At 39.4% G+C, this 25,662-nt stretch overlaps 1 protein-coding gene across 2 annotated transcripts in view; it reads right to left on the bottom strand.

Annotated features, from left to right (window-relative positions):
• Positions 1–25,662, bottom strand: part of LOC110174245 (cGMP-dependent 3',5'-cyclic phosphodiesterase) — a 183,697-nt gene that overhangs the window by 114,957 nt on the left and 43,078 nt on the right. The window contains exons 1-2 of one of the 2 annotated variants that reach the window (XM_055166994.1): positions 3,581–3,714; positions 3,397–3,478 (exon numbers count right to left, since the gene is read on the bottom strand). In XM_055166994.1, the coding sequence (XP_055022969.1) occupies positions 3,397–3,478; positions 3,581–3,615 (117 nt within the window). In that variant the 5' untranslated portion in view covers positions 3,616–3,714. Of the gene's footprint in view, positions 1–3,396; positions 3,479–3,580; positions 3,715–25,662 lie in introns of those variants that run through there. The other variant, XM_055166992.1, reaches the window with a different exon arrangement.

The raw sequence follows: 25,662 nt of genomic DNA, 5'->3' as shown, positions 1-25,662 counted from the left end.
ATAGACTTACAGATAAACTTTATTCAAATTCTACATCGCTTTACTACTGTACTGGAGTGGATAAATAAAACAACCACTTCTATTTGATGAGCAAACGTAGCTAGCCTCTCAACAACCACCAGTGATCAATTTTACTTGACAACTTGAAGCACGCCCTTTTGTGGCTACTACCTATGCGCATCACACCTTCCCTGTTCTGCGGCGAATCCCTGGATAGTATCTCTGATCGGAAAACGTGAAATTGTTATGTATTCCACTTGTGGCAGTTTAATCCAAGCTACAAAGGATCAATGTAATAAATTCAACATAGGAAGAGCACTAGGTCGATTTATGTTGCACATCTGACTGGAGAAGTAGAAGTGAAGTGAATGGTGCTGCTAGGATACTGGACTCTATGGGTATCTGGTCTTTTCATAACAGTATTGTAATATCTTAGTTTTGCTTTTTTGACTGAACTTTAAAAAATATTAAATAATTCTAGACACATTTAGGACAAAGGTGTACAGGTTGATGCCTATTAAATGAGATTAAAAATAGAATAAAACTGATGCAACCATTGGCACAATATGTACACATATCCAACAACTGCACTAGGCTTTTTTTTTTTAAATAAGCAGAGCTAACTTTAAAATCTAACTTTGAGAGTCTTACACTGCAGTATATATTGACTTTTAGATATATTGTTTAGAAAATATACAAAAAAGATAACCCAGTATCACTGTATATAATAAGTGAACTGTCAAAAAGCGGCAAAAATAGTAGATCAAAGTGTAATTTTCTAAACAATAGTGACATTTATGCACATCAGTGTTGTTGTCCCCTTACTTTTAGTGCTATATTTGAACTTTAACCAAGACATTTACAGGTGTAATTTGGCACATTTTATGGGATTATGAAATGATAATTATATGAGCGTTATTGGTAGAATAAAATCATCCACTCAGCCATCATCCACTCAGCATGGCAAACATTTTCTTTACAGAAATTGACAAGAGCAAATATCTAGACCTGATCGTGTGCAATCACCATGTGATGCAGCAGTGCTACAGTAATCAAACTTGTACCTAGTTTCCTTATAAAGTCAGGATGTCCATGCCCTCAAACCTAATGGTTGACAAATCCCCTGCGAGGCCAGGAACAGCAGCCTTCTAAGATCTAAGGTCATTCTGCTGTATATGGGACACAAGTCTATGTATAGTCCAAACTTACCTTTACAAACTGTACATGGTGCTACTTTGACTTCCTGTTCTATAAATGACCACAACCTATATGCCGATAGGAAAAATGCAAAAGTGCACATTGCGTAGTCAGACACAGTGGCGCTATGTACAGCCCTCACCAGCGTTTCCCTGACGATATAATCCTCACATCTGTTCTGCAGGAGACTGAGACGAGATTAACCTGCTGCTTTTACATCCGCCCAGTGGACGGGACGTGTCAACTCTTATACATGACCTATGCATGCCACATCGATGCACTAAAGAGGGAGCATTTGAAGTTTGCATGTACTGAAAAATCCTGCTTAGGGAAACATTTACAGTGAATAGAGGTAAGGATTGTGAAACTAGCGTTACCTGATAAAGAATGTAAAAGGTGCAGCAGTGTGTTCTCCTCTCCAGGGGGCACAATACAGGGAGGTATGAATAAGAAGATGCATTATGTATTAAAATTATCTGTTGTCAGTCAACGTATAGCAACATACACAGCAATAAATATTGATGTTATTTCTTTCAAATCATAAGGTTTGTTAGAATTTGTTGGAATAATAAGTTGGAAGTTTTGCCCTATCTTGCAATTTTTCTTTAGTTCAGGTAAACAAAATTTATATCAAAACCCTAGCACAAAATAAATTGTTTTCACGGAGAACAGATCCTCTTTGTGTTAGTAGGAAAAAATGGGAATGATTGAGTTTAAGGACAGTGAACTTCCTGTACGTGTCGCTGTGTTCATCAACTACATATGTTTTTACAGTACTGAACAACCAGCATGCAAGTATACACAAACCCAAATGAGTAAGAGAGAGAAATGCAGTCTGACTGGTTTACTGGCATTGTTCCCTGGCTATCTACATAAAAGTATGCTACTATGTGAACAAATACTAGCACACTGGAGTGGAGTGAAGCAAAGAAATATTACTGTAATATTTGGAAAACAGCATGGCAATCGGCATTAGAGTTTTAAATGCAAATGACTTAAAAATCAATGCTGACATTAAAACATCAGTAGGCAAATTGTTTAAAGCAAGCGTCTTTGTTTTCATTGACTTTCTTCAAGTTCTTGTTCCCAAACTTTCCATGTGGTTTCTTTCATTTATTGCGACAATGTTTTAATTGATGAGTTTTCCAGGTTCCAATTCTGAAAACAATATCAATGTAGTAGTTTTTCCCTATTTCATACATGAATGGTTCAGCATGCATCCAGTCGCTGTGTACACATACGCCTGCCACTCCTCGGAGCAAGTGTGCCGAGGTAATAAGATTTGAACACAACATGTCGACACTGGCAGCCAACGATCAACGATGTTTCTCTAATTTGCTGCCAACAATAAATCCCATTGCACTGTAAAAAATAAAAAAGCGGAACTGCAGGGATATGAAATGTGTTCAAAGTGCCTCGTATTGGAATGGAAACAAGATGAGCTTTTTAGTTTTTGCTTGTGGATCATAATCATCACAAAACAGCGTGGTGCTTCAGAAGTTTGCAGATTTGGAAAGACATGCTGGACATTTTTTCATTCAAAAATGTTATGAAAATGTCACACTTTAAAATTTTCTCAAATTCACGGTTGCATGTTTGTCAGGCAAGCACATAATTTCACAAAGACTGCTATATGGATTAGAAACTTACCTTCTTTGAACAAATAATTAGAATACAAACATAATATTGTAAATAATAATAATAATAAACATAATGGAGGGATAGCAAACTAATGTTTGCAAGTGGCATTTCTGATGAAACTGTCCAAAGCTCTAGAAGTTGAAGGGGAAAATCTTGCAAACCTATTGATCAGTATAAAAATGTGTCTGGACTCTGGACTCAGTCAGCAAGTCACAAACGGTTTTGTAACTTTTTTCTCAGAATAGTTAAAAAGATGAGTAAATATTCACAATACTGCATGAATACTACAAAAAATGCCCAGAAAACATAGGACTGAACACACAATGCCAAACAACTGTACATCAATCTTTTAAGTTCACTGCCAAGTTTCAAAAATGCCACTTTTGTTCCTCCACCCTCCTATGTGTATGCATGCAAAACACTGTAGCCGTATTGTTGACAATGGAAACTGTCTATATAAAGCTAGCACAGGAACGCATGGGGTAAAGTGTGAGGAGGTCAAAGGGGCGTAAAGAGAGAAGCATCCTGTTTTGCACTAGGACGGGAAGAGGACCTTACCTGGAGCTGGTCTGACGGTGCTGCGGACAGTCTGGTGGGAGCTGAACCCTCCTCTGGACGCAGGAAAACTTGCTGACCACGTCTAAAAAACAAAACAACAATTACACATTTTTTGAAGTTTCGACTCAATACTTCAGCGAGTAATGTCACTTGTGCAAAGGAATGCCTCTGGTGCTCTGCTTACAGGTCCTTGCATTTCTTCCTCTCCAGTGCAGTCATGTCATCTCCACCTGTCGGCCGCCGCAGAGGGATGGCTGGGGTCTCACACACATTCACACGCGCTGGCTAGGCAGGCTACTCACCGTGCGCGCCGCCACACTCTCCCTCACACTCTGAGCCTGCATGCGATGAAACAACCAGCCCGGGCTCACACAAGCACCTCCCCTCCCACCGTCCCCTCCTCCTCCACCACTGAGGCAACAGCAGAGGCAGGAGCAAGGCAGGCTCGCTCACCGTCTCCTCCAGGCACATGCTCCACCTCCTCCTTCTAAGCTGCCCCGCCCCCCTCCCCTCCAACGCTGCTGCTTCTTCTATAGTGCAGGATGTCACTGTAGTACACTTGCAATAAAGAAAAGGCAAAAGGAGCTATAGGGAGTAATAACGGTCTTGGTACTCTAAAGAAAATAATTTTACTATTGATTCATGCTATGAGCGCCTTTTGTGATATAAGATAACATAAAATCCTCACTCAGGCAATCAATGTTATGAATGAGAACTGTTAGATTCTCTGCTTAAAGAAAACCCTTTAACTAAGGTTCAGCCCGTGAGGTTGCTAGTTCAATCATTCAACCTTGCTCTTTAGCCACAATACATCAGCTACAGTCACAAAGGTTTGTTTCGACTGGATGGGCAGCGCTGTAATTATCATTATTCATCTTAGTCATGTGAGGTGGGTTTAGAACCTTTCATTTAAACCAAGTTGCACAGATGCTTAGACAAAGACCACATTATTTTTTGCAACATCAAATTCAATAGCGTCGCCTCAGGTAGGGCATCGGACAATTTCCACTTCCAGCATCCAGTCTCCAGACACAAACCGCCACATCTTATAGACACAATACATATTCATAATGCATCAGACCGCTAAAAGATTTATAGAAGATCCTTGAAGCGACACCTCCGTACATTTAATTCAGTCTTATCATGGCGGCCTGTCCCAGACCTGTCCCCCTCCCGCATCATCTCCCACAGCTGTGCCAGAGGTGACATTGCACGGACATCAGGAGCAGTCCACAACAGGTCGACTACAGGGACGTGCTAATGTAGTCCCATCAATCTAAAGGCAACCAAAGTCGTTTACTCAAATCAAGCCTGTCAGAATGCAGCGGGAATGCAGAGGATCACAGTTGTTTAGTGGTGTGTTTTTCCATAATGGCGCACTTCAATCGCCATTGTGTGAATGTAAATGACTTTGAATGGGAGAATCAATGGAGCTATCAGAGAGAGTCTGATCATAACTGTCTTGCAAAAATACAACTGCAGTAAATCTAAAAAATTGTTAGAAGTTCCAATCATAAAAAGTGTCTGACTAACAGAACGAAATATATTAGGAGTTGAAACTATAGGATTCTGTAGTGCACATAATGTTAATTAAACATACAAAACCATACATAAATCACTAGCCTAAGCAATGACACATTTGCCAAATATAGCTCAAGATCTAGAGAAGAGTTCCCAAGTGCTGCACTGCGGACACCCACTGCTCTTGTTTCAGTGAAGGATGGGTCAAATCTAGAGGTCCGATGTCAAATGTCACTTTTAATTTAATTCTGTTTCTAAGTTGAACAAACCAACTTGCAGCTTTCTTTATCATTCTTGCTAAAATCTAAGTTATAAATTCAATTTTGCATCCTGACATTAACATTCTCTTTAATAGCTCGCCTCATTAATAATCTTACACACATTGTTTTACGGGCAGTGATTAATTCACATCCATAAAAAAACCTTTAAATGTATGCCTCTCGTGTCTGTATAAGCAGTATTTTACAAACAGTGGAGAATTGCGGTGGAGTTAATCCTTGGTTCGCGGGTCATGTGGATGGCTGTGGGCATGTTGTCTGTAAAATGCTATAATATGCTCTGAACCCAGCAGTCGGCTGTTTTTGTCAACAACACGGTGAAAGGTTATTCAAGGGTAGCACAATCTCTGTCTGTATTGACCAGTGTTGGCTAATAGCACAAGATACACTATAAAGTCGTCAGAATGGAACATGCGGCATTGTTGCAGTCAGTATATTTCTGGACACACATGCATAGTCTCTCAGGTACACAAGCACACAAACTGAAAAAGACTAGTTCAAAGGAAATGCAACTCAAAGGCTGTCTCTCCTCATCAGCCAGGTCATTCTGATGTGGATTAACTCCCATCGCAATCACCAATCACACACACAGTAGTATTGATCCACATTTGTGATTAAGAACCAGGCTGTTGTTGCATCTCCACGTGGTTATCAGTAATGCTTTTAGTATTCTGATTGCCAATAGATATGCAACTTCGGTTTTGAAATCAGAATTCCTCAAAATCAAAAATAAAAATTCAGACCAGATGGAAATACAATCTGCTAAATTGAAACATATGGCTTTCAGAATATGTTTGTAGAGGTTTAAACTGCAGGGTTATCCAAATGGAAAAGGATATTTTCTTGGTTGTGGAGGACATTGCAATGCCTAAATAATTACAGCGCTTGCCATTAGATTAGTTTGTGGTTTATCTTGTGGCCCATTGTCATTGGTGTGTGTTTTTGTTCCATTAGTCTTGGATTCTTAACATGCATATTGAGGCATAGTACACTGGGTCAGAACGTAATAATAAGCCTGTGAAATTAAGATGGAGTGTAACCTTGGTGCACTCTTTGTCAGTTTGAGAATACGCGCTGTGAAAGCACTGATGGAAAGTGTACTATAAACATACTGCATGTTTCTGTATACGTGGGCTCTGGTGTTCATCACATTTTAGGGACTGAAATCTGTACAGTTACTTTATTCTGACCTTGTGCTTTGTGGGGGAACAGCAATCAGGTCCCCATAAGGCAATTCTTCAATATTAGATCAATGCTGTGGTTAAAAGTTAGGATATAGTTACATTTAGTCAGTAAAAAGATTTGAATTGGAGCGTCATTCTCCAGGAAATTAATGCAAGTCGATGCATTGTCCCCACAAAGCGTAGGAACTTTACAGGAGTGAGTGTGTGACTCCTATAAAGCCGCCCTGGTGATTGAAGGCTCTAAATGCAGAAGGCACACTCAAGGGAATGGGGCTAATCTACATAATGGTGAGGCTGTATTAAAGGCATCCAAATGCACACATGCGCGCGCACGTGCACATCACACCTGGGTGTCAATTGTGCTGAGGTCCTCGTCATCTCTTTCACACAGGCACTTTAAGTCTGAGCCAATAAACGGATTATGGAGCAAATAAGTTCAAATATGAAGAGAAATGTTCCAGATAAGGTTTTTGGCCATTTGGGTTCATCCTCAAAGACAATTTTCACCCTCTGCTCTCACACATTTATTCCGCATGTTTCTAAGTGGCAATTGGGATCCTTTTGACTTTCAGATAGAGAGGAGGAGAAGTTTTAAGGATCACAGATAAATGTGTTTCTCAGAAGAAAAAGAAAAAAACATAGTAATTGCACATTTACAGTATGTACTTTAGAAAAAAATTCTAATTTGTAAAAAAGTTTTTTTTATTCAAGCGTTTTGTTTTTGTGCATCACCACAACCAATCTGGCTCTCAGCTCACAGTAAATAGCATACTGATCTAGTTTTTACGGCACATCTTCCTATTAAAATCTCCTGGTTTGGGACAGACCCAAAGAAGCATAATTTTATACTAGATTTATACTCTCTAGACTCTCTAGAATTCACTTGATTCTCCAGAACCTAGTCTCCAGTGGCACGTTCCTGTGATACCTTACAGTGTTTGTTCTGCCTTAACCTGGCCTTCCCCTCACAGATCTAAGCAGCAGACAACAGTAGCAGCTCCCTTTGGACATGGGCTGATGAGCTGTGTGCATGCTTGTACATGAGGTGAGCCACCAGTCAATGGTACAATGTCAAAGAGAAAATACAAGGTGATAAGAGTTAATGGACTAAGTTGGATAACCTTATTGATACAGATATTCATTTAGGGCTTCATTTATTAAGTGTTTGCTCATGTGCAAAACAGAAAACCATTGTAACCATTGAATTGTTGCACCTCAAGTACCAAACACAAGAGATACTGAGCTGTTGAAGAAGTTTAAACGCAAAAAGTCAAGTCATATCTACTTAAAACTACAAGACATTCGTGGATTACAACAGATTGACTAACGCCTGGGAGGGACACCTGCTTTGAGCAATGAAGAGTGAGATGGAGAGGATTAGTGAAATGTGAGCAAGTGAGAACAGGTTTTGATGAGAATATAACATGGTTAAATGCTAACAAAGTATGTGTAACTCTAGCAATAAACTTTGGCCCATGACCCAAAATTAGTTTAACACACCTGCTGGAGCATAGGGCCATATGGCATTTGCACATATTCAGAGAAAGTTGGTTTACATGCTTTATTGATTTGGTTACTCATTATATGTCTCAAAAGTCTGGTTCGTTAGCAAGACACAAGACATCCATACCTTTAATTATTTGTAACATATTTGACAGTATATGTGGGTGTTAATTTGTTATTCACTTAATACAAAAAACAGACTCACCATCTTGTTAGTAGTTAAATCTTGCGGCTATTACTTTCTCAGACAAATTGTAATCCTCGCGAATAATCAGAATCCCCTGTGAAAAATGTTTATCCAATTTCTGACAGCTTCAAATGTGCAGACATCTCACATAAATCCTTGTGCTAGACTCTCTGAGAAGACATTTTTTAGCTTTTGCATAATTTAGAAGTAAATATTGGTCCAAGTCATTCATACAAGATTTCATACTTTAATAACACTTCTGAAAGGGAGAAAAAATGGCAAACTACTGAACACTTTGAGTAGACTGTTCAGGAAAATCCAAAGACCAAAACCTCTGTTGAATCAATAACTAGTACAGGTCTCTGTGCAATAACTGTGTTCTAAACATATTTAGTACAATATTTTGTACAAATTGTGCATGAAGAAGTTATCATTTATCATGTTGGCTTTATTTTGCTCATTTAATTTAATTTTATTTTTTTTTTAGCTTATGGTTATAGCTGTAAGATTTGTCCAATGCTCTGTCCACAAGCCTATGTCATCCATACTCTATTCTTCATAAATATAGAAAAACATAATACAAAATAATACAACACAGCTTTACAAACCTGATTCATGTGCAGTAGTTTCTTTCGCGAAACATATGCTGATTGTAATGTGATAGCCCTCTGAAGGGGAAGTGAGTTCAAAAAATGAAACTGAAATGTATAAAACATGTTAATAAGTTGTTTTTGGTGAATATAATAATGCATCAGTTTTATATAGCACTTTTCTGGACAGTCAAAGACACTGTACAGAGCATTATTCATTCTCTTCACACTCTGTAGTTGTAAGCTACTATTGTAGCATCAGCTGCCCTGGGGCAGACTGACGGAAGCAAGGCTGCCAATCTGCGCCTTGGCCCCTCCGACCACCACCATTACTCACACACACACACTACACGTACTCATACTAGCCAATGTGGATGAAGTGTCTTGCTTAAGGACACAACAACAGTTTTTGTGACTGGCCCCCCCTTGTGACACGTGATTTTCCCAGTGATCTCCGATCCAAGTACTAACCAGGCCTGGACTTGCTTAGCTTCTGAGATCTGTTGGGATCAGGCTTTGACAAGCTGGTATGGCCATGTAACACAGTATTTTCAAAACAATAAAAGGGTAATATGGCAATCATGTATTAGCACTTATTACCCCATATAAGTACCCATATCCATACAAATGAAATACCCCTTCTATTTAAAATAATAGTTAAATATTAGATTTACTTTAGATTTTACTTTTTCTGATGCCATTACCTCAATAAACCTCAAACTGTGGGATGTTCGCTAGCACTGCCTCCTAGCAAGGATTTAACTCTGAAGTCACAGCTATTGTTTTAGCCCCACTGAAACTGCTTTACACCTCTGACACCAGCAGATTATTAGAGACTTTGTAATCACAATCTCAACTGTACAAAAGGTAAAACAAAAAATATTTTTAAAAAAATTAAGTAACAACTTAAGGTTAGACTTGAAGAGTAGAGTAGTTCAATTGTGGCTAAAACTGGCTTACCTTAAACTCCCACTAAATGATATCACAAGGTGAAACAGAGCATTTTCAGCTTTGGGGATGTTTGTTATAACATGGCTTAAGGCTGTCATTAGTCATCTTTACGTGATATAGGACCTTTAAGTTGGTGACATACTTCAGTTTACCTTTGCAGAAAGGTATTCCTAACTAAGATGCTGGGTTGATTTTCGTCAAATACAGCATTGGACAATGGGTGCTATCTCGTCCTCTGTACAGTACAAGTCAAAATCTATTTATATACTTCGAAGGCAACTTGCTTTTCACTGAATTATTCTGTTTTCTGTTTTTCTGTTAATTACTCAAGAAGTACATTGAAATACTCTTACTGTTTGCAGATTTTTATTTACTATACATTTTGTGATTTTATATTCAAATTATTTCATAACATACCCTAGGAATGAAATTAATTCCTAGTTCATACAATTTTATTTTTTATTTTTTTCCTAAATACAAATGTATGATGCAATATACTGTAGTCTTGGTGCACAGTATAAATGCATATGCCTTGCACATTTGTAATTCAAGTCAATGGTCCACATTAAATTATACATTTGTTTGTCATACAGTATATGTTCTTTAAATGTGGTGAATCTGCTTGTACTGACTGCTATGTTCATTATTTATAAAACACTACAGGGATCATGTGTTTTCAAGAACATTGCTGTGCACAACCTACTGGTATGGTAACAGTGCCAAGCCTATTGTAACACTATTTTAAGTGTTTGGGTGGATATTGTTTATACAATCACAACACTAAAATTTATAGGAAAGGTGTGCAGTGAATATTACTTGACCATATTGTTGGTCTAACTAATTTCCGTGCACAACGTGAGTGCTTAGACAACAGCAGGAAAGCCACACTGACACGCCCGGCTTTGCTAACTGAGAGGCAGCATACTGTTTGTATTGATAACCTATTTCAACAGAACACATGGTGTGTTAACCGGACATGGCATGCAGACACGGATATAAATACCTGAGTTTGTAATGGATGACTTTGAAGAGATATACAAAGTACACAGGAAAAAGTAGTGCTATGATTTTAGACAGTCCCTCTTACATTGTGTTAGAATGCTGAAGGGTCTTAGCCTGATTCATCAGCTGGTTTCACTTCATGGAAACTGTCTGACCTCGCAGCATTAGGATTCGTTTGCTCAACAGTAGGCGGGTGCTTTTTTAAAATTTAAGCAATCACTGCTATTTGGTCGTGACGTATGTAATGTGCCACTAACGGGGCTAACTGGTATATTAAGCTTTTCCCAAATCCCATAGGAAGAGGGGCAATAAATTTTTGATCTTGGAAATCATTGCCAACACAGAATATATGGCTTTGTCTGTATCCATCTCGACCGCTTTATTTACTGTAGTGCTGTACCACAAAAAGGGACCCAGTCATGGCTTCACAGCTCTTCACTGATTGGCCTGTGCACAGTCTACAACGTCCGGGGTTCTTGCAAACTGTCTAGTGTATTCCAATTCCTGACCTAGTTGTCGGAGAGAAATTAAATTGAGTGGAGGCACTAGGTGGCGTGACTAGAAGTTATGACTACAAAGCATTATTCCTGGACAAGTGAAGGATTACACAGATACTTGATCTTTTAAGAGGAAACAACCATCTTAACTAGAGATGATCCAACCACAGCCACTAATCTGTAGCACGTGTTTCCCAAATTCCATGTCCCCAGAGCTAGTCTCCATGTCCGGAGATCCAGTCGCCAAGGCCCCCGCCGTCGACTGCCGCCCAGATCTCTCTGCACCGGCCCCATATGGATCCTCCTGCGGGTAGTGGGCCCACGTGAGGACGGCCCCACGTCACTCCTTCGGGCTGAGCCCGGCCGGGCCCCGTGAGGGAGCACCCACCCCAGGCCTGGCTCCAGGGTGGGGCCCTGGTTGGTGGCCCGAGCCACCAGTTGAGGTGGCTCGGGCATCTGTTCCGGATGCCTCCTGGGCGCCTCCCTCGGGAGGTGTTCCGGGCATGTCCCACCGGGAGGAGGCCCCGGGGAAGACCCAGGACACGCTGGAGGGACTATGTCTCTCGGCTGATCCTGGGAACGCCTCGGGATTCCCCCGGAGGAGCTGGAGGACGTGTCTGGGGTGAGGGAAGTCTGGGACTCCCTGCTTAGGCTGCTGCCCCCGCGACCCGGCCCCGGATAAGCGGACGAAAATGGATGGATGGATGGATGGATGGATGGTGTTTCGCAAATGCAGAAGATCTCTCTCTCATAAATTCTCAAATCATTCAGGCCAAAATATATAATGTCTTTAACCTAAGATAAATAAGAATTTAGTGCTTTGTCTATTAATTCGGCTGAAATCAGGACTGCTTCTCAGAACAGTGTTACTTTTTTCCCCTTTACTTAACTCATAAGTCACCATTCATTTCTCTCTGTCCTTCACACCCAAAGGAAATCAGGGAGGTATGACTCTAGACCCACGCGTCTTTATCAAATTATTTTCAAAGCATTGGGTTTCACTGAAAAATTATGAATATTAAAAGGGATCATATTTGTTAATTCATTATAGCATGTGTGTCTTACTCAAAGACACAACAGCAAAGGTTCAAACTGTCAAATTTAACATTTGTGGGTGAGTTCATGTTCAGCCACTGAGCCACAGTCACCCCAATTTGAAAAGTATTATTTTCTTGATACTTTTCATTACTTGTCTTTGTGCACATACTGTAAATGGAATTAGTCACATCACCATGAAATGAAAGCATAGCAATGTACAAATAAGACAAAACTCCTTCATGATTCATTCCACAGGTTTATCTAGCAAAAATTTCTATCAATGTACTTGGAGTGATTGAAATTCTCATCTATTCAACTTGAGCAATGAAAGCCCTTTGAGAATGTTCTATTACTTTTCAAGGTAGCCGTGTGGGCGTCAATTCAGATCAGATTGAACACGCAGTCGAAGTCAAGCTCCTCACTTAAAACATGCCATAAAATATAAAACATATATTTAAATATATAATTGAAAACACAATTAGCATTTCTTTGTATTAACACTTGTCCGGCGGCTACTTTCTCCTTTTCATTCCCCAGTCACTAAGCCAAAACGTCAACACTTTGAATGGTTGGTTAGCGCGGTTGCTATGTGAGTTTAGGACATTGGCAACGGGAACACTTTATAAACCCGTTTCCATACCAACACATGCGCTGCTGGCTAACTATAGCACGGCCTTAACGAAAACTTGGAGGATGGGCAGATGAAAAGAAAAAAGCTAAAGTATACAACTGCATTTTTCACCATCGTTCAGAGCCCACCTGCTGAGATGTGTAATGGTGCAGCCGCGCATGTTGTCAAATACAAAGATTAAGTGAAATGCAATCGTATGGAACAATGCGCGTGGTTTATGCAACATGCTATGTCTACCTGAGAGTAAATAGGAGCCGCAGAGAAGACAGCGGGAGTGCGGTTTTCAGTTTGCTCAGAGATTGATGGTTCAGCGCTGCCAATGTGGAATGATGAAGCCCATTCAAGAGCCAGCGTATTAGACTAATATCATGCACTTGTTTTCTCGAGTGGACATTTAGGGACAAGATTGGGCAACTTCACTTAAGATCTTACTGTAAATACACAATAAATTGCACCCTAATGGTAGCTGTCTATTTCTTCCCCTGGAGACACTCATTTCCATGTAGATTTCATTCCTGGTTCCTGATAAAATTGGACAAATGTGCGGTGCTTTAGCTAGTAGGCTTGGTTGGGAAGCACTACAGGATTTTATGGTTGTTGCTTATGAATTACAGTGAAATGGCCTTTCGTTTTTCAAAGGTCAAGAATGAAATACACATAGGTAAAGAGGCACTGCAGCATTATTGTTTGTTTTATGGTTAGGATAGGCCAAAGAGTTTACAATGTAAGCTTATGGCCTTGTGAAATCTCTATATGATTGGTCTGTCTTTCTTTTTTTTGTCAATTGTTTGAAATGATGACTTGCGAGAGAGATCCCAAAGTGTTTGAGTCTATTTGTGAAAGAAGTGAAAGAACCAACAATGGGTAAGTGCAATTGTTTCTGCTGACACCAGCTCTGATGCTTTGATCTTGACATAGCCCACTGTCATTCACTCTAATACACAGAGGCCCCAATTGGATTTGGTGTAATACAAATAATACTCGCACAGGGGGAAGTGTCCTGGCTCCTCTATGGGGTGGCACAATGTCACATGAACCCAATGCTGAGGGCAACAGCTTTGTAATCCACCAGTTTCCCTCTAAATTAAAACTCCAAATCCCGAGTGTAACTTTATAGAGTAATCAGGAAAGAGTTTGGAAGGTTTAGGAAAATGTGGGGAATGAGTCACGGAATAATGTGCAACAAATCAATCATTATTTTATTTAACTGACAAAATAACTGATGCAGTGCCCCTGTATGCTTTTCCTAATACTAAAAAAAGCTGTTGCCTTGTGTTTGTAGTTGTGGGTGCAGGGGAGGTGCAGGGGCGCCGAAAGAATCCATAAGGAGAAGAATATATTTCCCAGACACCTTAGCTAACCCGAGAGCAGTTTTACATAAAGCTGATGGAATGGCATAAACTAAAGTGGAATATGTTTTTCTAAATAAACTGTAATTTCACAAAAGTTAACTGTACTAATATAATAATAATTGGAAAAACTTGCAAAACATGGCTATTACTGCATATTATATAGTTATTTATTCATATAGCACTTTTTTGGAAACTCAGAGATGATTTTTATATTGCATTATTTATCCACTCTCCACTTTCTGGTGATGTATAACTACTTTTTGCAGAAATGGCAACCAATCTGCGCAAATAGACCAGCATTAATTCACACATCTCAAAGAGTCTCTTGCCCTTGAACACAACAACAGCGGAGATGGGACCAAACCGTTAACCTTTGGGTTAGTGGGAAAATGCTCAAAACACTTTGCTGCACATTTTCCAACTACTATTTTAGTACTTCTAGTAAAAAATGAACTGAAAACCATCAGGCCAATCAGAAGCTACAGTTTTGTAAATAAACAAAAAGTAACATTTAAAAAAAAATCCCTCACTTCGTTCTACACACTCTGCCTTTACAAACCCTTCCTTGTCCTCTTAAAAGAACAAGTATTTGTGTAATCCTTCATTTGTCCAGGAATAATGCTTTGTAGTTATAACTTCTAGCCAGGCTGGCACCACCTAGTGCCTCCACTCAATTTAATTTCTCTCCAGCGACTAGGTCAGGAATTGAAATACACTGGACAGTTTACAAGAACCCTGGAAGCTGTAGACTGTGCATCGGCCAATCAGCAAAGAGCTGTGAAGCCATGACGTCAAACTCAAGCGCCTGTCTGGGTCCCTTTTGTGGTACAAGCACAAGCGGTCGAGATGGATGTAGACAAAGCCATACATTCTGTGTTGGCAATCATTCTCAAGATCGAAGATTTAAAGCTAGAACAAAAAGAATATTTGATGAATCTTATCAAGTGGAAAGACGTTATTGCCCTTCTTCCTACGGGATTTGGCGTATTACAAGCGTCACAACCAAATAGCAGTGATTGGTTAAACAAAAAAGTACCTGCCTACCGTCAAGCGAACAAATCCTATTGCTGCGAGGTCAGATGGTATCCACGAAGGCTACATGACTTCCCCATTTTCCCCTAATTCATTCTTTGTCCAATCAAAAGTTAGCATTTAATTTCAATTGAATCTACAAGTCATAATGATGAGAAATTAGCATGTGTCTGAAATTTCTAAAGATACAAAAATTCCTTCACTCCGCCCTACACCCCCTGCCTTTACAAACCTTTCCTTCTAGTCCTCTAAAAAGGACAAATAGGGGTAATCTGGATGCATAAATCCCAACTGTGGTCCCAAACCAGATTAGCCTGTCGACCTGCTATTCCTCGGAGTCTCTCTCTGCGATCCATCTAGTCCCTGCTCACTAACCAACATCGATCCCGTAATGAGCTACTGCCACGGCACGCTCCTCCTCACTCCTACTGTGGAAAGAGCTGCAAAAGTTCATCTTAGAAAGTAGGATTAGTGAATATTTGATCTTGACGAACTGATGTCTGTTAGAAGTGACAAATAATGTACAATTGGTTTTGAAACTGGCTTGTTAACTACTTCCTTCCTCCAGTGGTGTTCCCAAGTTTCCTTCCTGTAAAGTTATTGCTGAAGATGTCAAAGGTGAACTGCACAGGAAATATTGTTCAAATTGGCCGTGATGAAAACTCAAGAGATGGAACCAAAAATGTCAAAGCTTTGAATGTGAAAGAGGGAATAAACCGGCTCTGTCTTTCAACAAAGATCCACAACAACTCCATGAATACTTTTACTCACTACTCAGGACAAGCTAATGGAAAAAAAAAGTTACAATTCACTGTAAAAAGTAATATCTAGGTAAGTTCAAATGACTTAAAGATCCTATATTACACAAAAATTACACTCGTGATCTTTAAGTCATGTTATAATACCGTAACCTCGTCAAAAAAAATACCTGGAGTTGCGTTTTGTTTCATTCACACGTCTGAATAAATTATTAACCTGTCTCCAAAGCTCAAAATGCTCTGTTCCACCTCTTTTTGTTTTACTTTTACCTTTAGTTCAGTAGAGACTGACAATTATATATACATATATATATATATATTTAGTGCTGTCATGCGATAAAAAAATTGAGAGATTAATTAATTATGATCTGTAATTAATTAATCTAATTAATCTCATTTTAATCTCACCTAAAAATTGCTGAGAAAAGCTTCAATTTGAGGTATTTTCATTTAAATTCATTATTACATTATTGTGGCAGATCAAAAGACTGATATAGAACAAAAAAAGTGACTTTATAAAGTCATTTATTGTTTAACAAATCTCTCCAAATTGTCTGTTGAGCCCAAGTCTCCATGAATAAGAAACTGTTTGCTGTAAAGTAGCAAAGACGAGGAAATCTGAACATAATAACTTTTGTCTACTTAAAGACAATAAAAAGTCCAGTCTTTCCTTAACCATATTAAAATATTATTGATAGAGAAATGCTTTATATATGAGATCACTGGTTTTAGTCCTGGTTTAGACCTGCTTTAGTCCTAGTTTAGTCCTGGAATGGATTAATCCTGTTTTAGTCCTGGTGTTAGTTCTGGTTTAGACCTGGTTTTAGTTCTGGTTTTAGTTCTGGTTTAGTCCTGGTTTAGTCCTGGACTGGTTTAGTCCTGGTTTAGTCCTGGACTGGATTAGTCCTGGTTTTAGTCTTGGTGTTAGTTCTGGTTTAGAGGCGCACAGGAGGAAGCGCAGTTTACACAGCGTACACGAGAAAACACGATCCACACGCGGCGCACGGGAGCACGTCGGTGTCCGCGCAGTAACTACGGAAGGAAACGTGGTCCGCGCGTTCTCAGGTTAATGACGATGATGAAGGTGTGTGTTTGTTGTGTGTGTTTGTGTGTTTGTGTGTGTGTGTGTGTGTGTGTGTGTTGTTTGTGTGTGTATAGGACAGTAGTGCAGACATCATGAGTCTATGCAGGTTGTTTTCACCAGTGACATTTAAGTTGTAGGCGATTCTTTATTTGTTATTTTCTTTTATATTTCACGTCGGTAGAAGAATTTCCAAGACACAAATGTGTTTTTACCTGTGCACTGCTGCTCTGTTCTACTGGCTCTACGACCTTGTCCATTGTGTGACTGATGTTTACATCGCTCTTACTGCGCGCGTTTTGTGTGGGTTTCCGGCAATGAGTGGAATTACCGAAATAAAAAAAATTATAAATGTGTTTTTTGTGTTTGTGTTGTTGTCCCAACAACACATAAAAACAGGTTTTATAATAAAGCAACTCACATACAGAAACAGTAAAGTTAGAGATTAAAAATGAGATTAACGCGATTAAAAAACATAACGCGCTAAATATGACTGTAATTAATTAATCGCAATTAATGCGATAATTTGACACCCCTAATATATATATATAATATATATATATATATTGCTAATGAAAATGCACATTCAACTCTGTCAGAAAATGTCATATTTTTTACCAGAATCGTACAGTTGTTTTTCCATTTTCCCAAGGATAGCTGCAACAAAAGCATTTACTAAAAACAGGATATCACAACCCGAATCAGAACAGAAGAACAAATTGAAATGTTTTTTTTTTTTGGCTTCTTGCATGTGAAATGAAAATATTGCTATTTTGAATTTATTTCTTTTGAAAGCGGTACACTAGAAATGATAAGAGGGAGAAATGGATGCACTATACGCAGAACAAGGAGAGTGTGGGAGTCGCCATGTCCTTCCTGTGTTACCGTGGATACTCGGGCATTCTCCCGTCCAGTAACATACAAAAAATTTGTGATTGCAATTTTGGATTGTTTGTCTTTTTTATAACAGCCCCTGGATTAAGCGACTACAGTCTTGCTTAGACATCCAAAATGCTGAAAATTGTAGAAGTAATAAGGCTGTGCAAATAAACTACTTATATTTTTTGTGTTAATTGACAATGATTAAAAGTCTGTGTCATTTATGTTCAGAAAATGAAAGCTTTTAAATTTTTCAGTAAGATGAAATTAAACAGAAAATTGTGATAGCTAAATATGAAATCTTTAATCACTTTTTGTCATTTGGCCTAAGGATTTTTTTTAATCGATGCAGTCTTGAGATATAAATCAGTAAGCTGAACACTGAACGAATGCACATAAGTCAGAATTAAGCCGTTAGGATGTGAAGACAAAATGAAAGGACACAACAGCCTGCAGATGGGACGGAGAGAGAGAGGGAAAGAGGGAGGGAAAGATGAGGGAGGGAGGGGGTGAGACAAACCGTGACTGAGGGCATCAACTCTGCAGCGGGCGGGAACAGCTGTGGAGCAAAGTGAAATAATGGATGTAGAAGTCACACTGGGGCTACGAGAAGTTGAACCCAAAACAACAGAAACGAACCAGACAAACTTTATCTGCCCTCTTAACCGCTGTCATCTTCTGCACTTTTACAGTTTCAACTTTCTTCCCTCAAACTGCTAATGAGCTGTGGGCGTCCGGCAGTCTCACTATCTTGTGGAGTTGTTTGCAAACTGTGTGTGGAGGAACTATGTATATCTCTTGGTTTTCACTCCCCCCTTTTGTTCCATCTACCTGATTTTTCGTCAAAAGAAGACAACCAAAAGTCAGTATTTAGACTGCATAGATAGTTGCAAAGGGTCTTTTACAGAGCAAAAAAGTCAAAACTGCTTAACTTTACAGTCATCAGAGCCAGTGGTGGTGAACTGGGTCTACTTATAGCTGCCCTGGGGCAAACTGACAAAATTGTGGCTGCCTTCAAACCATGTCAACATACTGGTATATCACTACTGATTAGTGTTGTCATGATACTAAAATTTCAAACTTTCAAGACTAAGGAATAGACTCAATAGTTAATACTGATTACAATACCACAATGATAATAAAAACACTTTTTCAACATTAAATTATAATATTTTACTTTATATTACCATGTGGCCTCGTCCAGGTAGGTTCTATAGTGGTCCTCGTGCATATACTATGCGGTATTACTATATAGCTCAAACTATTCAAGAGAGGTTCTATTCTGTCTTGTCAGTGTGACCTTTTTAGTATCGATACCTGCTCAACTCAGTATGTAATTTTTATATTAGTTTTAGTATCGGGATTACTATCTGATTTTTGATACTTCTGATAAAGCTACTGCTGATAAAATGTCTTTTCAGGACCCAGCAACAGCATTCACATTTGAAAATTGTATTCCTTCTAGTCATGAGTTCCCCATTTTCCCCTAATTGATTCTTTGTCCAGCCAATCAAAAGTTAGCATTTAGTTTGAACAGAATCTACAAGTGGTAATGATTACGTATTAGCATGTGTGTGAAATAATAACAGAGGTGATTAGTTGCTATGGCATCCAATTGAACACAGGGTGCTAAAAATCAAAACAATTTATAACCACAATTTCCTCTCAGTAATGAAGCGGTGAATGCGGTGACCCTGACAAACGCACACGGCGCATTCATCGCGGAGACATTTTCTGCTGTAGAAAACGAGAGAGCAGATCGTGACACACAAAACCATACACAACTCACAACGAAAGAGGAGTTATACAAGATATGAGCACAAGGACGGTCACCTCAGCAAAATATCTCAAAGTTTGGCTTTTGGGTTTATATAAGAGACCCTGAAAACAGATTGTGAAAGGAAGATCATTATTAAAGATATGAAAAGAGATACTGTGAAGGCAAACAGAGAAAAGGCTTTTGGCTAGGGAAAAAAGTGTTGAATTAGTACAAATTAAAAGAACATATGCTGACTTTCAAGGCACAATTGTTACAAAATACTTCTGTTGTATAATTAGTTTAAAACAGTGAATGGAAAGGAAAATTGGTGGAGGAAAATAAAATAATGGCACTATTAAACAACAGCAGCTGCTTGGGAAAAACTCACTCAACTATTTTACATGTATAGTTTGCCAAAGATGGCCTGGATTACATTTAGACAAGCACTTAATTATCCGCAATAATTAAGTGCAGAAATTGCCACTCATCAGAATTGCACACATTGGGGGTGAGGTGAGTCAAGTATCTTGCCCAAGGACACAATGGCACTAGGCACCTATGAAAACTGGGATTGAATTGCCAGCATATGGGATGAGATGGTAAGTGGATCTGGCCAACTTTGCTAATGCTGGGACTAGGAGTGGGATTCGAACCACCAACCTTCGGATCACTGAATACAACACTGCTGCCCTTGATATTTTGACTCTGGACATCTTCATACTTCTCATAGTTAATTTATCAAGAGAATTCTAGGTCTGTACCACTTTAAGCCAAAAAATTCTTTATTCATGAAGTCACTTTTACTTGACAGCATTTTTACTCCCATTTAAACTGTTGCACTCCTAAAAACCCATTTGAAGTACTAATTTGACATGCAGCTTGACTGTTCTGGAGCCCTCTGTGACGACCCCCGGCTGCAGACGGGAGCGTTCCGAGTGGCAAATTCGAGGATGGCCAGTTCATTAGTCTGAGGCCGACAGAAATGGAGCAAGTCCTGTTGGAGAAGTGTGCAAGTCAACAGGTCACTATCTCGACCTGAATACACATCTGCAATTACAAGCGGGCCACAATTTGCTAGAACGTGCACTCATTTGACTAGAAGATCTACACTGCAAAAACATCAGCATGTCTATAATGATTTGAATTCAGCTTTTTTATCTTGATTTATCTTGTTTTGACTAGTTTACATTAACTAGTTATTGTGTAGGTCTAGATGATTGGACTTTCAATACATGTTTGGTTGAATTTTTTTATTTTTGTTTGTACTATGGTGTACTATGTAACTTTAGCCGTATAGGGTCCACCACCTCCTTGTTACTTTGTGTGAAATGTTCCACAGTAACCACTAGCCATCTTCAGTTACGTTTAATTGCAAAAAAAATGCTTGTCTGCAAGTGTATACCATATTGTATATTAAAACATTCCAGGCAAACCAACCCATGGAGACATGCAGGTAGACCCTCGACAGGAAAAAGTAAAAATACATACAATGTAGTACATAATGCACCTTTAAGTTACTCCCTTGCCACATTTTTTTCAAATCCAATACAAACCTACCAACTAAATAACTCTAAACTAGTCAAAAATACCGCTTAATAATTTTCTGACTCATGTAGATTTTCCATTTCTTTGCAGTGCATACACACATACTGACAAACATACACTTTTGATCAAACCCGCCACTGTCCTGTGCACGTTTGACCCCCTGCTCTCCTCCCTGGCACGCTCCTAACGACCCCATCCTTCCCTTTTCCCTTAGCCGTTTTCATTTTGACATCTCACTCTCTCTTGTCCTCCGCTCAAGTCTCATTTAGTGCTGTGTGCCATGTCAAAGTTATCAGTGCTGCTGTCAGAGTGCCCCCAAGTGTACGCAACTGTAAACTGCAACTCATTAAGGGAGGTGTATTCAATTAGTCAATATTGATAGACATGGTTTGGATGTGAAAAATAGTTACACACTACAGCTACTACAACTGTTAGTAATACTGAAACAAAAACTAGTACTGCAACCACCACTACTAATATACAGTCTTACCATTTGACTTCTGTTGTACAGAATATCCATCCACTATTGCTCCTTTCAAATTAATTTACTTTAACGACTATTACTATGACTACTATGACTGCTATGACTACTGCTACTGCTACTACTACTACTACTACTACTACTCAAATGTATCTACAACTACTTTATCGGCTCACACTACTGCTACTATTGCTAATATGTAGCTATACTGATGCTGTTACTATTACTGAAACTTCAAAAAATGCTACTACCACTACTAGGATACTTCTGTGGTGAAGTAGTGAAGTAAATAAGTAGGTAGATACATACGCTTTATTGTCTGACCCAGCAGATGACAGAATTTTTTTCACTGCAAAGACCTACAAAACACATTTAAAAATGCAATACAAGGCAACAGCAGTAGCCTGAGCTCATCTAGTGGAGTTAAGAGAGGCAATGGCATGAGGAATGAAGGATGTTTTGTATGTTTTTACAGGCCAGGGGGAATTTGTAAGTAATTTCCAAATGTACAAAAAATTAGGCCTACAACAATTAAACAGTAAATGAGTTTGAAATGAGTTAGAATATTCATGTGCCTGTCACAGCATAGACAAATTCATCTGAACCGTTGTCAGCCACTTAACTGTCTCACATGACACCAGCAGCCTAAAAACAAAGCCACTTTTTGCCAAATGCTTTGCTTGTAACTCCCTGGGGCGAAGAGGTGATAGAGCTGTCATTTTAGGCAGCTTCCTCTCTTCATCTGCACACTTTCAATTAGACCCTCCTCACTCTCTCCTTTTCTCTCTCCATCTACTCAACCATGACTTCAAAGTGCCCTCACTCCTGTGCACACTCATAGCTACACATGTCTGTCTATAAGGAATACCAATGAGCTTATTGTTTCCATTTCAAAGGCAAGAGGACAGGGATTAAAAGGCACTCTTGTTCACAAATAACAAATAACTGCAAATAGGAAAAAAGAAGAAAACAAGAAAGGACAAGAGGGGATTCATCGTATGTAAAAGAGAATAAGCCACTCCACTATGTTGGCATTACATACAACTCAAAATGACACGGGATATTGGTGGGGTTATTTTATTCACGGTCTAGACAACTGTTATCACTGTTACTGTACACATTAGCCACTGTTGTATATTGAACTGGAATGCCTTATGATATTTGTCTGGCTTATATTCAAGAAAATGCAGGATGTTTCTTTTCAATAGCAATGCTACTAGAGGTTATCGTAAATATGACAAACAAGAATACATGGAGGCTAAAAGACTGATTTGTAAATAAGACAAAACAGTCATAAGCTTTGGGTATTGATCAAAAGGACAAGATACTGGATACAAACTGCCGAAATGAGTTTCCTCTGTAGAGTGGCTGGGCGCTCCCTTAGAGATGGTGTGAGCTTAGCCACATGGGAGGAGCTTGGCACAGAGTCACTGCTCCTCCACATCGAAAGGAGCCAAATGAGGTGGCTCGGGCATCTGTTCCAGATGACTCCTGAGCACCTCCCTCAGGAGGTGTTCCGGGCATATCCCACTGGAAGGAGGTCCAAGGGAAGGCCCAGGACACGCTGGAGGGACTCTCTGTTGGCTGCATCGGGGTCCCCCCAGAGGAGCTAGAGGAAGCATCTGGGGTGAAGGAAATCCTTGCTTAGACTGCTGTCCCCCAGGACCCGACCCCGGATAAGCAGAAGAAAACATCGATGGACAAAACATATGGTAAAACATGGTAAAAACTAAATCTAAACTTACAGGTGCACTATCTATGTAACTTGTAACTGTGTGTTTGTGTGTATGTGTGTGCGTGTGTGCGTGTCTGTGCATCTGTGAGTGTGTGTGGGAGGTGTGGAGTGTCCACTTCCATGGAAATCGTTATTACCTGCTTGTAATGTTCAGTGGTATGGCTTTATACCTATATCTTTCTTCTATTCAATTACAGATGTTTTATTTCTTTACTACTTAAAAAGTTAGAGAACATAAATAATAATAATGAATTCTTACAAACAAATAAATAATTTTAGAACAAGAAGAGATGCAGGCAGCTCATTCAATAGAGCCCTGAAACTAGACCCATAAAACCTTGGTTCTTAAAGGCATTTTATAGTTTAATCTGTTGAAAAGTAATGGGCAGTGCAGATGATATATCATTGTCCAACTGTAGCGTAGACCAAACAAGTAAACTCAGGTCTGGTATAAGTGCAGTTTGTGGTGAGACCTGCTGAGTCTCTGCAGTGAATTCAGCCCACGACCCCCAAGGCCCAAAAGCAAAAGTGAACCACGCCAATTACTGTACATCCACAACACAGGAGCAAACAAAGGTCCCTAATAGCAGAGACGCAAAGTTTTGAAGGTTTAGTTTAGAAAACGGATAAACTACACCTGAGACACAACTACTGTAAATTCCGCTACTTTTTTCTCACACTTTGAACCCTGCAGCTAATAAAACGATGCGGCTAATATATGGATGGATTCTTTATTGGCACATTGTCCATTCATATATACGGTCTGTGGTTTGGCAACACAGCGGATACACGCAGCCTGAGTGCAGAAAGCGCCGCTGTCTGTGCGGTTAACACATGGATCTAGGGTTAACATGAAGTTGCTACACTTGCTAGCGATATTGTCAGCGCACTCAAAATAGTTTAGCGCAGTATGATAAAATCATTTATGATGTTAAATTAACATTAGTGAGGGGGATACGTCTTACCCGTTTGCATAAATGACGAGAAGAAACATCTCAAACTTCAGCAGCTGGACATCCACTCATACCTGATATATAGAACTAGCCCCGCCCCTGGGAGAGTCTGAAATCTGCTGAAATCCTACGAGACACTGACACGATACAGACAGGACAGCGGCTCTTGCAAACGAGAAACGGGGGGTGATGCGTCGAGGAAGATGCTCGTTTGATTGTGTTTTGAACAGTTAATTTGCGCTTCGTACACACACCCTCTTTATGGAAAACACATGAAGAAATGCAGATGATGCAGCTTTTAAGTTAATGGCAATTGATGTGGCTGTTGAAGAAGGAAACAGAGCTGCTGCACGTGAGCTCAGCATCAGTGAGTCGATTGTGAAATTTTGGCGACGGCAGTGTGACGAACTGACTCAATGCAAAAAGACGACAAAAGCTTTCAGAGGCGATAAAAGCTGATGCAGCTTATATTCAGGTGCACTCAATAGTCCGGAAAATACAGTTAACCTGAACTGAACCTAAACTAAATCAGATGATTAAGGAACATTTTTAATAATCTTGATCAGTGTTTCTCAAATGTGTATGTAATGTATGTGTACTGGTGGTGCACAAGCTTTTTCAGGTGGTATTTGGACAGCTAGTCAGCTTATGAGTTTGCCTAATTTAGAGTTGACGTTATCTACTTTTTTGTCCTCCTTTGGATAATTTGTGGTTTAGAACTACAGTCGAAAAGATGTAGCCCATTTTGAGACATGGTTTAGCCCTAGATTACACTTGGAATAGTCCTGTTTTATACTTGATTTAAAGCTGATGGCCTTCAGAAAGCAAAATCTTTTCTTTGATTGGTGCTTGTATGAACTGACTCAATCATGTCTAAATTTCAAATTAACAACAGCACAATTACAACTAACACTGTATATATGTAAATTTCCAACTATATGGTCACACAAAATGGCTGTCTAGTCCACACCAATCTCATCATATAGGCTCATCCATGTTCATAGCATTTTCTCTACGTTCAAGGCATTTTTCCCTGGGCTGATTATAATTGAATTTGACAAAGTCCTTTTAGCGTAAGATTGCATTGAGTGTCTATACTCTCTCTCCCTCTCACAGGCATACACACACATGCATGCACACACACACATATACAAGGGGAGGTAGGCGCCTGTCTCACCCAATCTGAAATCATTTTCCTCACCTGTCATCTCCTTCTCTGCTCCTTTTGTCCTCACCCTCAAAGACGTGCATAGGCGCCAATTCTATTTTCCATTAATGTGGTTTCCACTAGAATGCTGTCTTTTGACCC

Source organism: Boleophthalmus pectinirostris, unplaced genomic scaffold (genome assembly GCF_026225935.1).
Source record: "Boleophthalmus pectinirostris isolate CB_2022bp ecotype Guang Dong unplaced genomic scaffold, ASM2622593v1 HiC_scaffold_9, whole genome shotgun sequence".
NCBI classification, from domain to species: domain Eukaryota; kingdom Metazoa; phylum Chordata; class Actinopteri; order Gobiiformes; family Gobiidae; genus Boleophthalmus; species Boleophthalmus pectinirostris.
Note: the sequence above shows the minus strand (reverse complement) of the source record. Positions and strands in the feature narration are given on the sequence as shown.